This window comes from Perca flavescens, chromosome 11, assembly GCF_004354835.1.
Source record: "Perca flavescens isolate YP-PL-M2 chromosome 11, PFLA_1.0, whole genome shotgun sequence".
Taxonomy (NCBI): Eukaryota; Metazoa; Chordata; class Actinopteri; order Perciformes; family Percidae; genus Perca; species Perca flavescens.
Window position 1 is genome coordinate 16,712,491 of NC_041341.1, and position 16,133 is coordinate 16,728,623.

Below are 16,133 nucleotides of genomic sequence, written 5' to 3' on the forward strand. Positions count from 1 at the left end.
AAGAATGCTTTTCCATGAATGTACATATTAAAATGAATAAATGAATGCTTAATTTGATTGGCAGGTTCCTGTTTCGCAGTGGTAACCAAGAGCACCCAGGGGACAAGATCGAGAACACCACAGTGGAAATACTGCCTGTTTCTGTACGAACACACACACACACACACACACACACACACACACACACACACACACACACACACACACACACACACACTGAACGGTTGCTCTTGTATGTAGCGTATTGATTATTGACAGGAATGTGAGCGTGACCAAATCGTTTGCTCCGCCAAAGGCGATACATTTTTACATTGGGATTCACACTCCCAGTGTAGGCACAGATGTCTGTTTAAGGGGCTATTAGAAAGATAAATAATGAATATAACATTTTCATTTGTGTCTTGTCTTTTACTCTACTGTCCATCTTTCAATGTGTTCAAATGTTAGGAACCTGGACCGAAGACCAAAGAGAAGTTCAAGCGAACTGAAGACCGCTTTTACAGGATTGGTAAGTGGATTTGACAGTCTCCTAGTGCCATATGTGTGTGAGTGCATACAAACCCACCCATCTGGTCAGATTACACACTCGCACTGTCTACAGTGATACAGACAAAAAAGTGTGTGAAATTTTCTCAGTCATAGCCCTTTTCTCTTTTTATGCCTTCTGATTTTCATTGGAAGTTTTCTGCTCTCCCTGCAGCCATTTTCTCCTCTTAATTCCTTTGCTGACATTTACTACATAAAGCTTATAAAATACCTTTTTTTTTCTTAGCTTTTTATGAAATGTGATGGTTGAATAAAGTTCCTATTCTCTAAGCTGCCATGTTTTGTTTCACATTTGTTTGTTTTCTCACTGTTGAGCACATAGGTGACTGCTTAATTATTGGCAATATGATTTAGAGTACTGTGTGTGCGTGTGCTTAAACCTACAGGTCAGTTTGAAAAGGGTGTGGCAGAGGGATTTGTAGATCCTTCTTTCAATCCCATCATAGCACTTCGGCTTTCAGTTGTCAAAGACTCCGCTGTGTGGGCCATCCTTAGTGAAGTAAGCCAATTGCATACCACACCTGTTCATCTTCTGTCCAATGAAATTATAAATATCACTCTCTCCAGATGCATACTGCCTCCTTGTTTTATCCAGTAACACATGTGATGCTCTGCTCTCCTCCTGCAGATACATATAAAGAGGATAGCTGGCTGACTTTTCTGGAGCGGGCACTTGAATCATGGCCCCTGGGGGACCAAAATCTCCTAGATTGCTTACGCAGGGCTTCTGGCACCTGGCAACCAGCAGTGAAGTCATTAGAGCCCACTAGAGTTGCTTGTCTGAGGAACGCCACCTCTCTATCCCCGCTCTTCCTAATGTACCTTATTTTGCTTCTCATCGATCGATTTCTTTCTGCATCTCTCCCTCACTCTTGTGTTCTTAATTCATTTGTGAGACTGTGATTACTACTGTCCTAAAGAACAACAGCGGAGTGTGTGGAAGACATCTGCTCCCAGCTCTGGCTCTTAAAGTGACTGTGTTGTTCAGCAGCTTTGAACACAATCAGAAAATGCTTGGACGAATAAGGACAATTATCACATCTTGGGAGAACCAGTCACCTGGCCACTGGTGTAGATGCTGCCAAATCCTCCTCTGTTTCTCAATGCTGCCACCTTCGGGCAAGCTGGGGCATTGCACTGTCCACTAGCGCCTCAGCAAAAGCCCATGATGATCAAGAATGTTATCATCACTAATGGCCAGTTGCTGTCGGTTCTCGACAGAGATGACGGAGCTCTAGATCAACACCAGCCCAAACAACAATGTTTCCCTCACACCCAGAGTACTGTCAGCCACACTCAATACTCCACTTGTCCTGAAACACAAACTCAGGATGAGCTTACTGTTCCAAAATCCTGCCTGTAGCCAGTCAGTAACAACTTTGACCATACTGTAGGCCAAATTCCATGGTAACTATCCCAATTCATGAAGAAAATAAGTTCCATGACACCATATCTATCTCACCTCCTGTCTGACAGGCCGTGTATGACCTCAGTGTCCATTAATAGTAAACCAATCAGACATTGCCTTGGCGTCATTTTCCCGAAGGAATATATTGTTACATTGATATTACAGCTATGATGATCTATGAAGGTGACTTTATTTATTTGAAATAAATCTTTAATTTGTACAAGAGGTAAGATATATTTTTATTCTATTAAGAGACGTGTATGGTAGTTCAGAGGATGTTTTATTTGTGTACTGTTTTTTGTTGTCTAAATTGCTGTGTACATTTTGTTTTCATTATTACAGCTACTTGCAAAGTTGCTTTTGTCTGCCGTTGCAAGTAGCTTGGTTCAGTCTGTGACAGTTTCTTTTCACTTGAAGTGAAACGTTACACTTAAAATGGTTCATTTTCACTTCTTAAAGTCTGAATGGCTGGGGAGTTGTGAATAGATTCTGTTGAAGAAGTTGTGGTTCAAAATTTAAAAAAAATTGTGCCTTATATCCAGGTCCCTTGAAATTGTCTCAGCAACATTATTCCAATCTCTCACTCTTGCCTACACTTTGATTGGTGGAAACACTAATATTTTTTAAAATAACACACAATCCAATTAGTGATTGGATGTAAAGAACAATATCTCTGTGTTATGCTAAGAGACAGTGGTAAAAAGGAGAGGGGGGTTTTATACCAGATTACCATCTGAAACGGTGTAAATTACACTGCTTTTTCACTTTTTTTTGTTACCATCACACCCTTCACCATTGTACTTAAATTCCCACAGTAGATACTTATTTCACTGACTCCTCCAAATCTACGTAAAAATCTATTTTGCCCAATCAGGTATCTGTTTTTTCGATTGGACAAAATATTATGACTACTGATTATGTGCACATTTTCTTGTATGATTTGGCTGAGGTTGTGTAGTACTTTCACTGATTGTAAATATATAAAAAAGCAATGCACATTATTCTCTCTCTCTCTCTCTCTCTCTCTCTCCTGCCTTTTTAATAGTTTATTGAAATTCACTTGACATGTGTTCGTGTGTGTGGCCAATGTTTTGAGTTGAAGAAATTTTTAAGTGAAACTTCACTCATTTTACATCTTTGTGGTTTATTCAAGGGGGTAGTGAAGTGCCTTTTGGTGAAATTGATATGGGTCAATCTTTGCTTATCATGTTGTTCACGTGCATGATTATTATTTGTAGTTTATAAACAATGCCGTTTTGGTCAGTGCAGGCTCCTCCACCCCCTGATCAAACCATCCATGCTAGAGCTGTACTCAAGAAAACTGAAGTAGCTTGATCGCCGCTTCTTCACCAGATTCTTTTTTTTTTTTAAATTGGGAGAAGATGAGAGCAAGTCGCTTAAATGGTGGAACATGTTTTGAAAGGGGAATGATATTCAGTACTAGTAAAAGGATTTGCTTCTCCCTCTTTTCCTGGATCCCCATACAAACAGAAACTGAATGCATGAATACAGCATGAACGGTCATAAATCTCCTGATTCCCCTACTGTATTGTTGGACTGGAGACAAAAAAAAAGAAAAGGAAGTCTTCCCTTGATCGACATAAACTCATCAGTTCATGTGCCTTCATCATGTACATGTATGCCTGCCTCCGATGTTTTTGACATAATTTTTCATGGACATCTTTGAAATAAATGATAAAAGTTGTTAGAAGTCATGGCCATTTTTCTGTGTTGTGATTTTGTTCTACTCGCATTACTCATGCCATCTGCATCACCAGGTTTGATTTCAGAACCGCTGTAAAGTAACAAGGTAAAAGCATAGTAAATATACTGCAAACATGATCAGAAAATTTGACACGGTATTTAAACTTTTCACAAATAGATGATCTGTCTACATTACTTTCAAACTTTTAAAGAAAATCGACATAGAAAAACTACAAACCTTCCCAGCGTTCAATTTGCGCCAATGTACTTCCGTTTTCCCATCATGCAGTTTCAGAAACATGGTGGCTGAAAGCTTTCATAAAATTGAGGTCTGATGTCACGTCTGTTATCTAGCCCATTTTTGCACCTGTGAATTTATGAATAAGGGAATATTGGTTTTAAATTGGATTGTGCACAATGCCGAAATATTACGAGGATAAAGAGGAAGATACCCGAGCATGCGCCGGTGTCAGAGAGGACTTCAAGGCGTGTCTCCTTCAGCACGACTGCGTGGTCAAGGTAAGAAAAGGTTCTCCGGTCATGACATCCGAAGTAACTTCCAGGTGTGAAACAAGGCGCTACGGTTCCATAGTTGGATAATAGTAACGTTAGTCTACAAACGCTTGGAGTTAAGTTACCTTTAACGTGACCAAGTTAAGTCGTAGTTTCGCGTTGCCAGACCTAGCTATCTCCACAGTGCTCTGGAGTAAGAACCGTAACGTCGCGACAAACTCCATTGTAAAAACTGACACTTTAATCAATTAATAAATATGATAATCAAATCACCGACGTGAAGTTAGTGTAATGTTCAACATTCGTCGATTATCGCTGATATTACCTGCAATAGCTGCTTGCCAAAGCCTCGATTTAACCCTCTTAATAAATCCATGGATTTAACCCTATAACCTAATCGATGTGAGACGCTGTTTGTTGAATTCGGTGTCAATAGTATTTCTTATATTACAGTTAACGTTGACTACCGAATGGGGTCAGTGTATATTTTGGTCATTCGAACATGACCAATTTTTTGGATTTTCGTTTTAAAATACAAAATTTGAAATTGAAATAAAAGCTGTTTTTTTTTCATTTTCATGGTCAAAAGGGATGGGAGAAATTTAAAATTACGTTACTGTTACATTAACGTTACCATTACAGCGCCAAAGTCTGGTCCCAGCAAACGTTCTGTTGCTGCCGTTCAGCTTGCTGATCTGGCAGAAAGTCACCGGCGGTTCGGGATCATCAGATAATGGGGATCAGACCTCCGGTGCTGGGTCTAATGTTCTAGTGGTCGCTGCATGCCGCTGCAGCTAGCTAGATCTGGGTCCCCGGTGCTGACTGACTCTGGTCCGTCTGCAGAGCTAGTGTTACCCGCTCTAGCTAAGCTGGGAATCAAACGAATCTGCCGCGCTCGTGTTTTATTCATATTTTCTTTTATTTGCAGGTATCTAGCTAACAGTTAGTTTTATACAGTCTCTGCTCTAGCTAACTTATTGCACCAAAAATACAATGCTGAGGTTGGTGTTTGTTAACATGTTAACGTTAAAAATGTCAAACTACTGTACTCCTTCGTGGTGGATCAGATGATGTACATGCAAAATGTGTTTTTAAGTGTGTTTTCTAACTGGTTTCTAAATTTGTGAGGAGGGGAAGATGCCCAGTGAGTGTTTGAAGGAAGGCCACTGCAAAGCCCTGCAGACATCCTTCTTTGAGTGCAAGAGGTCAATGGTAAGTCAGCAGTATTACATTGTCATTTTGAAAGCATTTGTGCACCTACAGCAGTAACTGGTGAGAAGTGGAAGAGTAAAGAGAGCAGGGAATGTTTTAGCTTCCTCTTTCTTGGTGTGTCTGTAAGCTGTTTTCCCAAAGTGACCAGAAGCATAGGGAATATTGAAAACAAACGGCTGATAATGTTTAATTTAAATTCTGTCTTGTACAAAGATAAATTGACTCATGCCTTCAGCGTGTGTGTGCTGCACACTACCCAATGTCTGTCCTGTCTTACAGCTGGACACAAGGTCGAGATTCAGAGGAAGGAAAGGATATTGAGGAACCATCTAAACAAGTGGTCGAGTGAATCCTGGTGCAACTGTAAATACTTGTAATGATTTAAACTAAAGAGCGCTGCTCATAGGCCAGAGTATGTGCAGCCTTACAACCTCATCTGAAGTACGTGTCAAGAAAGGACTACCAAATATTAAAGAACAATGCAAACTGAAGGACAAAATGTACTGCTGAAAAACACTGGAGCTGTCACTGGCTGGATATTTTTGTGTGTGTGCGTGTGTGCTATGAGAACCTTGATGTGATGAAATAAATAATGAATACAATGTAAAGAAAGAGATTCTATTAACATTTTAATGAGGTGCTGTCATCAGAAAAACGTCTGACTGAAACATACGATTTCAAGTATAACATTTAAAATCAGTTTGTATGATGGGGGTCATCATACAATTGAGGTATACACATACGGTAGTAAGTATGGGGTGGTCCGTAGGGACTTGGGTTGGGAACCGGAGGGTCGCTGGTTCAAGTTCCAGTACGGACCAAAGTACAGAGTGTGGATTGGTAGCTGGAGAGATGCCAGTTCACCTCTTGAGCAAGGCACCGTACCCCCGCCAACCGCTCAGGGCGCTGGTCCAGCACTGGCAGCCCACTCACTCAGACGTCTCTCCATTTGTGCATGAATAGGTCCTGAGCATGTCTGTGTGTATTTCAGGCCTGTGTGTGTAGTGATTTCTAACAAACAGAGTGTAAAATGTAATTTAAAATTATTAAATTATATTACATCATACAGAGTTAGTCTTTAGTCCTGGTCTTTCTTGCTATAGACACAGTGCAAAGTTACAGTTTGCAGTCAGTTGCACAGTTTTTATATATATATATATATATATATATATATATATATATATATATATATATATATATACACACACACACACACATATATATATGTGTGTGTGTTGGCTTATTATAAAAACAAATGGAGAAATTACTCATTGTGAGTAGTAAGACCAAAGCTGCTTCTATAACTCGACCGAAAACTGGGCCAAAATTTGTGGATGGAAACCGTGACATGCTTATTTTGTGTGTTCAGAGCTGTTATTTCAAAGCAGCCATCATCATCTGCTTGAACTTCTCCATATCCACCTTCTTCATAATAAAAGCCTTTTGGGCGTTTTCCAGGAAGCCCACGGTATCTACTATCATCATGCCTCTGGTGTGCGTGCCCGTCAGCTCTACGCTAACTGGATAATGGTCGCTTTCTGTGATGAATGAATCGTCTACGGCGGCTGCCATGGCATACGAGTCGCAGGAAATAAAACCTGTGCCGCCGACACACTCTTTCTGTAAGCGTTCGCTTTGTGACACCTCGATGCTGTGTTGGAAGATCTTTGCCATGAAGCGAGCTTTATCGGTGTCCTGCGCCAACCAGGTGTCGCAAAACTCCTGTCAACACCAGGAGAAATGTAAACACAGAGCAGCAATTGTTCTCTGATGAGTTCCCCGATACATACACTTATTGGAAAAGCTATGTGCTGTATATATGTTACAATGTGTAAAAAGAAGCCTTACCCAGGGCAGCTTGCTGTAGCAGGTAAACTCCCAGCAGGCCAAGTAGATGGGACACTGGTAGTCGTTCAGTACAATGTACGCAGCTTCTGGATCAGCAGCAAAATTGAACTCGCCACACACTGTAGTGTTTCCTCGAGCTGAAGGAGCAAACCACAGAAAACTCCACCATTAAAGGATGTAGACAGAATAATGAGAACACTTGATAGACAAGGATTTGAACTGGGAAGTCATTTGATTACAATTACAAACACACAGGGGGTCAAGGTTAGGGCTGCAGCTAACAATTATTTTCCTTTTAGATTATTCTTGTCTTGATTGATTGATTGAATGATTCATGTTGTTGTCCGGATAATACTAATAATTAAAGAAATATGTCATATTGACATATTTGACCCGGCTTCTTTTGACCAACCAACAGTCCAAAACCCAAAGATGATCAGGGAAAAGCCGAAAATCCTCACGTTGGGGAAGTTGCAACCAGGTAATGTTTGGCAGTTTTGCTGGAGAATTGGCTTAAATGAATAATCAATAATCAGAATAGTTAGATACATTTCCTGTCCAATAAATAATCGTTTCAGCTCTCGCCACAGTAGGTTGAGTGGCAGTGGCATCTGGCACGCTGTAAAAGATGTCTGGCACTCAGTTTTCAAAACAACACACATGAGATAAGAGACAACAACATTGTCATTTCTTTGCCAATTGGAGATGAATGGCGAAATAAATTAATAATTCAAATGGGTCCTTTTTGTCAGAGTACATTACTTTGTCTAGCCCATTAACACGGTGTCACCTTCACCAGCTTTTGCTAAAATGCAATATGAAAAAACTGGTTTATGATTTTACTGACATTCAGTGTTGCCCCCCATAATGTAGAGCCCTCGGAGTTTGCTCGGTAGAGATGGATCCATTCTTACAGCCAGAGCCAGGTTGGTGAGGGGTGCCGTGGCAACCAGAGACACCTGGGGAATAAACCCAAATCTTAAAGACCTGAAAAAGCACACATGCACAAACGCACACACACACACACACACACACACACACAGACAGCTGTCTCACACCTCTCACCTCTCCTGGATTCTCAGTGACAATCCTGATCATGGCTGACACAGCACCCTCCTTCTGAACCAGGTCCAGGCTAGGTGCGTCGGGGTCAGGAGCGTCTCCCAACCCGTCCTGCCCGTGGAAATGTCCCGCACTGAGGCTTTTCCCAAGGATCGACTTAGCTGCACCTTTAAACACTGGAATCTGGCACCACATGAAAAAAACGTACCACAAGGAAACATTTATACCAGTGTTGTTACACAGCTTCCAAACTGATTTCTGTCCATATATGCAACATATCTTGTAGTTTGAAACATAATGAGACAACATGTATACCAATGTAGCTAATATTGCAAATTATACAGCTGGACTATTTTATTTTATTTAACACTGGATTTACAACATTGTTAAATCCATGTGATGTTACTTTACCTTGATTGAATTATGTTATTTATTTGATCTATTAACAGTTAATAAATTGAATTCTCAGAAAATGAACTGTATCACAATATATATTGCCATATGACAATGATATAATTACAAAAAATACATATACCTATGGCTGGGTATCAGTAATCAATGTATAGTATATGTGTGCTATGCTGGTTTCCATAAATGCAGTGAATTTGGACTATATGACGTTCTGCCTTAAAGAGGCGCTATGCAGTTTTGGCCATGCAGCTCCTATGTTTACTTGTGTCCAGGGGCGTCGGACTGGGGGGAAAAAGGGGACTGAGTACCCAGGGCCCTCATGTGAGGAGGGCCTAAAAAGACGCTAGAATGAATAGCTGTGGATGCGGGGAGGGGCCCATAGAAAATGCCATTCTACAGGGCCCAGAATTTTGTGCTACGCCCCTGCTTGTGTCTGACTACTCGCTCGGTCAGTCTGCCGTTTCCTCTTTCTCTGTTTCTCCGACAATGCTTTCCTAGCTTTCTGCTTCTTTTTAGCCGGCTCAGCCATGACGATAGTGTGAAAAACTCCATCGCTACCTCGTTAGCCGGTTCCTGAATGGGCGTATGTGTGCAGTGCCGTGAAGCAATTCGTTACATCGCGAGACCTGATATCACGCGATCCTTCCTGATGCTGAGGCCGCCGGCTCGCCAGCCGAAAGTTGCAAGGGTGATTCTTCCGCTCACAGGCGCTAGGGGGAAGCGAGACGACCACCATTCAACTCGAAAAAAGTCATATAACCATTCCAATGACTCCAAAGTTGTTAAGTTAAGGTAAATTAAGGTAAAAAAAAAACCTGCATAGTTCCCCTTTAAATTTGTATGCACTGGTATGATGGGATTGATGTACATCTTGTTGATTAATGGCAAATTTAATTCAAAGATGTTTCCATTGAGGGAGACAGGGTGCTTTATGTGTAATACTCTATGTTATAAGCAGAGATTTTGTTTAATAATATCATGTCAAGTGTTTGGTTTCATTTTCCTTTTCCAGAGCACCTAGCCAAAACCAAAGAACATTTCCCATTTCGTTTGGTATTAAAATGCAGTAGTCTAATCTTCATATGAACTTGTGCAACTTTGCTACTCAAGCTAATTATACTGGTTGAGTATTTTTTCCAGTTCCCGCCTCATGTCATGTGGTTTGAGGAACAACAACTCATTGTTGGGCAGTTTTAGAAACTGCAAACATGACGCCAGTAAATTCCTCCCACACACTTGAGAAAACACATGATTTACCAGTAAATTATGTCCGGATCACAAAATAACTACACTTTATAGAAAGCTAACCGTGCTGCACCCACCTCAAGTTTATTGCAGGCTTGCAGAACTCGAAGTGTGTTCTTACACACATTCTCCACTGTGGTGTTTCCATGCACACATGTGATGCCCAGGAGCTCCACGTTTGGGGCGGCCAGCGCTAACATGATGGCCTGAGCATCGTCCACGCCACAGTCTACATCCACCAGCAGCTTCTTACTCATCATGGACCCTGAGGAGCAAAGACTTTAGTCCAATAAGAACAAAAGGTAACACTTTACTTGAAGGTATCTACATAAGAGTGACATGACACTGTCATGAACCCTAACTCTAACCCTAACTTGTCATGACAAAAACCAAATGGCACTTACTAAAATAAGCGTTATGTCATAAACGTTTATGACTTGTTTATAATGTTTATGACACGTTCACGGTCATGTCACTCTCATATAGATACCTTCAAGTAAAGTGTAACCGAACAAAATACTGCTGTCCTGACTGTTAATCATACACTTTAATTAGTGATCTACTCCTCTAGTAAAATGAGTAAGCTGGAGATATATGTAACATATAACCTACATCACGGTTATAGATATATGTAACCTATAACCTACATCACAGGTATAAAAAGTTGTGGTGAGCTTTGTGGGTTGTTTAATTCAGTGAATTTATATGAAACAAAAGCACATATTTCACAAGACAAAACCTACCTGAAGACGAGTGTGAAAAAGATGAACTGTAGTGTTTGCCGGCTGCTACTCTTCCTCTCACAGAGTGGAACCTCTGATTGTCAGCTGCAAATAACCTTTGAGCAACAAGAAGGAAGGGAGAATAAATAAAGAGTGGACTAAATGGGAGGAGTTTTGTGAAGCTAAAGTTAACCATTATTTAGCTTCTTGATGATCAATGTCTTCCTCCAGTGAAAATTAATCTACAGTATTAAATGTTCTATTACATATTAATGTGGAAAGAACACTGAATGTGATGCTTTTGGTCGGTGAATGAAAAGCTTCAGTATCACATGCCAGCAAAATGTACCATAAAAGTCTGAAAGTGTATGACTGAAAGGAAATTAATATCTCAAAGGAAAAAAAAAAAGTCCTGTTAAGTAAAGTACAGAAATATTGGAATCAAATATACTACCGAAAGTAAAAGTACTCATCGTGCAGAATGGCCCATTTCAGAATCAAAAATATTTATAATATTTATATAAATTATAATTAGTGATGCATTCATTTTTGCATGACTTTAATGTTGCAGCTGGTAAATGTGGAGTTCATTTTAATTGCTTTACGGTAGGGTAGCTTAACCTACAACAATATATCATAATTTATTGGTTGAGTTATATTTTATATTAATAATCTAAAGCTACAATTAATAACTAGGAACTAAAGCTATCAAATAAATATATTGGAGGACAATATTTGCCTTCAAAATGAAGTGGTGTAAAAGTACAATGTAGCACACAATGGAAATACTAAGTACGTCAAGATTTTACCGTATTTGAGTAAATGTACTTAATATAATAATATATTCTTTATTTGCCAAGTAGGCTACATTTTTTACATATCCTCTTATATGGAACCATTATGTATCCTCTGTATACTTCGTTACATTCCACCACTGCTGAACACTTCTTATGATGGGAGCGTTTTTAAATAGTTATAAGTCACATTTCTGTCATTTCTGCATTCCTGAGCCTGAAAATGTCTTTCACTCGATCTTTGATCTATATGATGAACAGCAGCACAGAAACACAACAGCTATCAGAAAGAATATGAAAAGTAGCAACGCTCTGTGTCTCTGAGAATCGTCCTCAAACATTTCTTCAGTTTTTAGGTCATAGTAAAAGCCGATCGCCTCACCTCCGCACAGAGCTGCTTAAAACGTGGCGTGCTTTTACAACACATCGGATTATCCCCGCCATGCAGACAGACGGAAACGTGAGAGAGCAGAGGACAATCCGGCGAGCTCTTACTCTGTCCTCATTTCTGAGCACCAAAAAACTTGTAACCTGTTAGGAAGCCAACTGTCAATGTGTAGACCGCATCAGAGACAGTTTAGAAGATTTGACCACATGAAATATTGTGTCATTAAAAATTTCAAATAGTCATTTTCAAAACCAGATAGAAGTACAAATACATTACTGCGTTTTGAGTCTCACATTTCACGTCAGTCACAAACAAGTATGCATCATAGCCTAATACGTGAGCTGATAACAACAAAATATAAAAATAATAATGAAATTTAAATAATAATAATAATAATAATAATACAAAAATAATGGAAAAATCTTAAAGTAAAGAAAAATAAACAATTAACTTGACTTCAGGGGGCATCATCAAATATGTGTAAAGGCTTTTTATAGATCGTAAGAGCAAGAGAGTTATAGCCTCGTGAGACCGTCCTGATCTCGCGAGCTCCAGTTTTCCACTCGCAGATCAGTCAGGCATCTTGAGATCTTGCTTGAGATAGAGAAAATTTGGAGCCCCAAACGACCGGGCCAATCAGCGTTGGTTTTGAGGCGGGTTAGGTGGTGATAGACAGATGGTTTATCCAATCAGCTAACCAGTATTTTCAGACAGCGGTCCGGGAAGCGATATTACAAATCCCACTATGGCCACGCCAAGACCCGCCCTTCAATAACGTTCACACACTACTATTGGCCAGGCGTTCATGCTTACATGTACAGGTCCTATCCCCTGACCAATCCCCTAACCCTAACCTTAACCACTCGAGGTGAATTGCCTAACCGCAACCAATCGAGCTGCTTCGTAGGGCGGGTCTTGGCGTGGCCATAGTGGGATTCGTAATTTTGCGTCCGGGAACCTGAAAGGGTGCCTTTTATTCCTAAATTCTCGTTACACAAACGGCAAATATCTTTTACCGACATGTTGCCTGCTTGCTGAGCTAACGAGCTATGCTTTACCTGCAGCAGCAGGGGCGGGCTTGTGGTTGTATTTTCATACACTTCGTGGATCTGATTGGTTGATTTGGCCCGTCTATCACCAACATAGGTGATAGAGATGCTTCATCCAATCAGCTAACCAGTATTTTCACCCCTTTCCAAAAGTTCTCCAACGGAAAGTTCCCAGCTGGATATGCCGAGCAAATGCGAAGCGATCCATCTGGCGGAGTCAGGTTAAGAGAGTTAAGCTTTGAATTAAATTCGAAGTGATTCTTCTTTTAATGATAGACAATCTATGGCAATTACGTCACTTCCTGAAATACCCTTAAAGGGAAACACAAAATCCATGGGAAACTGGTTTGTTTTGGTGGGATTCCAACCCTCCAACACAAGGGTGAGAGGAAGAGAGGCGACTGGAGCAGTCCGCACTAGTCATGTAGGGCTCTGGTGCAAAACGAAGCCACAGCCCACCATCTCTTTGTGCATTGTGTATGCATACGCTGACACTTAAAGTATAAGAATTACTAGTGAACACAATATTTAAAAAAAACTGACTGGATGAGGACCTTTCCACATAGTAGGGCCTAGCCTATATTTATACTACACCAACCCACACAGGTGATTTTAATTACTTTGGCCGATAGCTCTTTTCACAGGGGACTTTTTGACATGTCACTGTAGGAAATGGAAAGACGCAAATAATCAAATTAATGATGGCTGAATTCCACATTTTTGCAGTTCGCCAAGTTTCCACAAACCGTAGGCTACACACACTGGATGTAAAGGAGCCGATGGAGAGGGACAATTGATGGTGGAAAGTTTATTCTTTATAATAACTAATGTTGGTTATAATTATGATGCTAAAAAACAGAATACTGATGGAAAATATCACACATGTGATTTCAGAGTTAAAAGTATTGTACCCTACCGATTAGCCTACATTTTAGCAGTCATTAAACCTGAAACCACATCAACTGGCTCCTTCCGATTTGAGCGTACATTCTGCGCATGCGCGAGACGTAATACGTCTCCATAACAGCAGATGACGCTAATCGGCGCTAATCATAGACAGTATATAATCTGCATAGACAGTATATAATATGATAATCTGTCGCCCAAAAAAAATGAAAACCGGAAATGACGGAATATCTCGCTAGACTAGACCATTGGACTAGACCAAAGGATTTCTAATAAGTATACGGGCTTTGACTAGACCTAGCTAGTAAACACCAGAGCAGTTGTCGTCTGTTTTCATCAGAGAGTGTCGAGGTAGTCAAGAAGGATCGTTGTTCTCATTACTCGCTGAATGGAAGAAAATACGATGGCTAGTAATAATAATAAGAAGGAGATACTGGTGTTGTCAGCTCTCGGGCTTCTTCTTGTGGAAGAAGAAATATGTCACAGGCAAAAATTAAGGAGAAACGGCACTAAATCATGGATCTCACAGCGACAGGCTCAAGGAGCTTTCCCGTGTCAAATCACGGAGAAAATAAATATATCAGGTGAGATTTTCTCTTTTATCTAATTGTATGTACAGCCCACCTTCGTACAATGTCTAGGACAAAGGGCAGAATGCACGAAAGACAGGAAAGAGACCGCAGGGTCGAAACATTGCCTTTCTTTTATTAATCGAAATAGCTAGCCTGTGATGTGTGTGGACATTAGCCTGCCTCGTAACAAAGACTTATTTTTGGTCATTGAATTCACTAGCAGAAATCGTGTATACGTGATCTCGATAAATGCAGGCATTGTGAAAGTTGGTATGCTGCCTGTCACTAAATATAACTGCTCTGTAAACTTTTCAGAGAAAGAGACCAAGAAGAAGAAGTCCCTGCAATCACAGCTTACCCGCTATCGCAAGCTGTCTCCTTCAGGAAGTTCTGGGACAGACAAGACTCCCAGACAGCAGCGGATACTGCGGATGTTAGAGTTTCTGAAGCCACATACGAAGTCTAACCTCACTCACACGGTATGAACTTTCACTCTCCCATTGCTAAATAGTACTAATTTGGCATCCGAATGAAGTCCAAGCAGTGTTCACTATGGACTTCACACATATTCTTATACAAGAAAGTTTTGTTTTGCCTAACTGACAAAAATGTGCTTCCTTTGTTATGAATGCATTAATTCCATGATATTAAATCCACTCTTGTGATTTATTATTTTTAATTTTAGGAACCACCGGCCCCTACTGACACCAGTTCAGGCGCCACTGTTGATTCCTTGGACGACAACCAGGATGAGACGGCTTTTGAACCGCTGATTGCAGAATCTACTTTTTTGGACCCAGGCTTTGAGTCAACCAGCAGCAGCTCGTCAGCTGGAAGCCCGCAAAGGCCTCCTGCAAAGCGCAGCAGGAAATCTCACGATGATTCTATGGCAGGTACTAAGATGCGCACAATAGAGGCAGCGCTTCACAGAATGTCTGCAGAGGGCAGACCGGACTTCATTACAGTGGCCTGCCAAAGCATAGAACATAAGTTCAGGATGGTGCCACCACATCTCCTGCCTCGATTGGAGAACAGAGTTCAAAACCTCATTTTTAATTTTTTCGAGGAGCACAACCTGGACACACGCACACATGACTCTTAATATTTGTATTCGTGCTTTACCCTTTTATATTTCATACATTTTACTTCTGATAATAAAAGCCTATCTTTGGAAACGCCAATGTGCCTGTATTTTTTTCCCACTTTCCTTATGATAATATTAATACAAATGATGTGGAACTTGTGGGTTTAAACACAATCCACTGTAACATCAAATTGTCAGCATCAATGTCTTGCTACTCTCGATGTAATGTGAGTAACCTTCACCCTATTTCAACATAGTCTACATGTGAATACAGCTATGCCAAGGTACTTCACACTATTATTGTCTTCTATAATAGGCCATGAACTGCTCATATTGTGTCTGAATGAAGGCCAGTCAGTGTTCCATTCCATGAAGTGAACACTTATGGTCTGGGCATGGTCGTCTGGTCCCCCATTAACATGCTACCTTTCATACAGAAACCACATTAACATTACATTATGGGGGACTTGGTGAACACATTCCATGATCTCCTTCCTCATTAACAACTTATTCAGCAATAATGTCTTGCTACTCTCAATGTAATGAGCCACCTTCACCACATTTCAACATAGTCTACACGTGAATACAGCTATTCCAAGGTACTTCACACTATTATTGTTTTCTATAATAGGCCATGAACTGCTCATATTGCATCTGAATGAAGGCCAG

General features: G+C 40.5%; 4 protein-coding genes across 6 annotated transcripts in view; 3 read left to right on the forward strand and 1 right to left on the reverse strand.

The window, feature by feature from the left end:
- The window catches only part of mgat4a (alpha-1,3-mannosyl-glycoprotein 4-beta-N-acetylglucosaminyltransferase A), a 35,313-nt gene extending 31,638 nt beyond the window's left edge, over positions 1 to 3,675 (forward strand). Inside the window, exons 13-16 of the mRNA XM_028590783.1 lie at positions 65 to 143; positions 448 to 508; positions 933 to 1,045; positions 1,175 to 3,675. Of these exons, the coding sequence (XP_028446584.1) occupies positions 65 to 143; positions 448 to 508; positions 933 to 1,045; positions 1,175 to 1,201 (280 nt within the window). The 3' untranslated portion in view covers positions 1,202 to 3,675. The remainder of the gene's footprint in view (positions 1 to 64; positions 144 to 447; positions 509 to 932; positions 1,046 to 1,174) is intronic.
- A 246-nt stretch (positions 3,676 to 3,921) lies between these two features.
- On the forward strand, positions 3,922 to 6,219 carry coa5 (cytochrome C oxidase assembly factor 5). 2 transcript variants are annotated; one of them, XM_028590784.1, is made up of 3 exons: positions 3,922 to 4,177; positions 5,300 to 5,383; positions 5,663 to 6,219. In XM_028590784.1, the coding sequence occupies exons 1-3, from the start codon at positions 4,076 to 4,078 to the stop codon at positions 5,702 to 5,704; spliced, it is 228 nt and encodes a 75-aa protein (XP_028446585.1). In that variant the 5' UTR covers positions 3,922 to 4,075; the 3' UTR covers positions 5,705 to 6,219. The 2 variants fall into 2 exon arrangements, with proteins under 2 accessions (XP_028446585.1, XP_028446586.1); XM_028590785.1 differs by having other exon boundaries at positions 5,303 to 5,383.
- A 403-nt stretch (positions 6,220 to 6,622) lies between these two features.
- On the reverse strand, positions 6,623 to 14,845 carry si:dkey-4e7.3 (inosine-uridine preferring nucleoside hydrolase). 2 transcript variants are annotated; one of them, XM_028591551.1, is made up of 7 exons: positions 14,739 to 14,845; positions 10,693 to 10,787; positions 10,027 to 10,214; positions 8,297 to 8,476; positions 8,079 to 8,190; positions 7,232 to 7,368; positions 6,623 to 7,105 (listed from the first exon to the last, which is right to left on the reverse strand). In XM_028591551.1, the coding sequence occupies exons 3-7, from the start codon at positions 10,207 to 10,209 to the stop codon at positions 6,758 to 6,760; spliced, it is 960 nt and encodes a 319-aa protein (XP_028447352.1). In that variant the 5' UTR covers positions 10,210 to 10,214; positions 10,693 to 10,787; positions 14,739 to 14,845; the 3' UTR covers positions 6,623 to 6,757. The 2 variants fall into 2 exon arrangements, with proteins under 2 accessions (XP_028447352.1, XP_028447351.1); XM_028591550.1 differs by lacking the exon at positions 14,739 to 14,845 and adding an exon at positions 11,848 to 12,065.
- LOC114564294 (uncharacterized) lies at positions 13,961 to 15,546 on the forward strand. The gene is made up of 3 exons (XM_028591552.1): positions 13,961 to 14,392; positions 14,696 to 14,859; positions 15,066 to 15,546. The coding sequence occupies exons 1-3, from the start codon at positions 14,197 to 14,199 to the stop codon at positions 15,480 to 15,482; spliced, it is 777 nt and encodes a 258-aa protein (XP_028447353.1). The 5' UTR covers positions 13,961 to 14,196; the 3' UTR covers positions 15,483 to 15,546.
- The last annotated feature ends 587 nt before the right edge of the window (positions 15,547 to 16,133 follow it).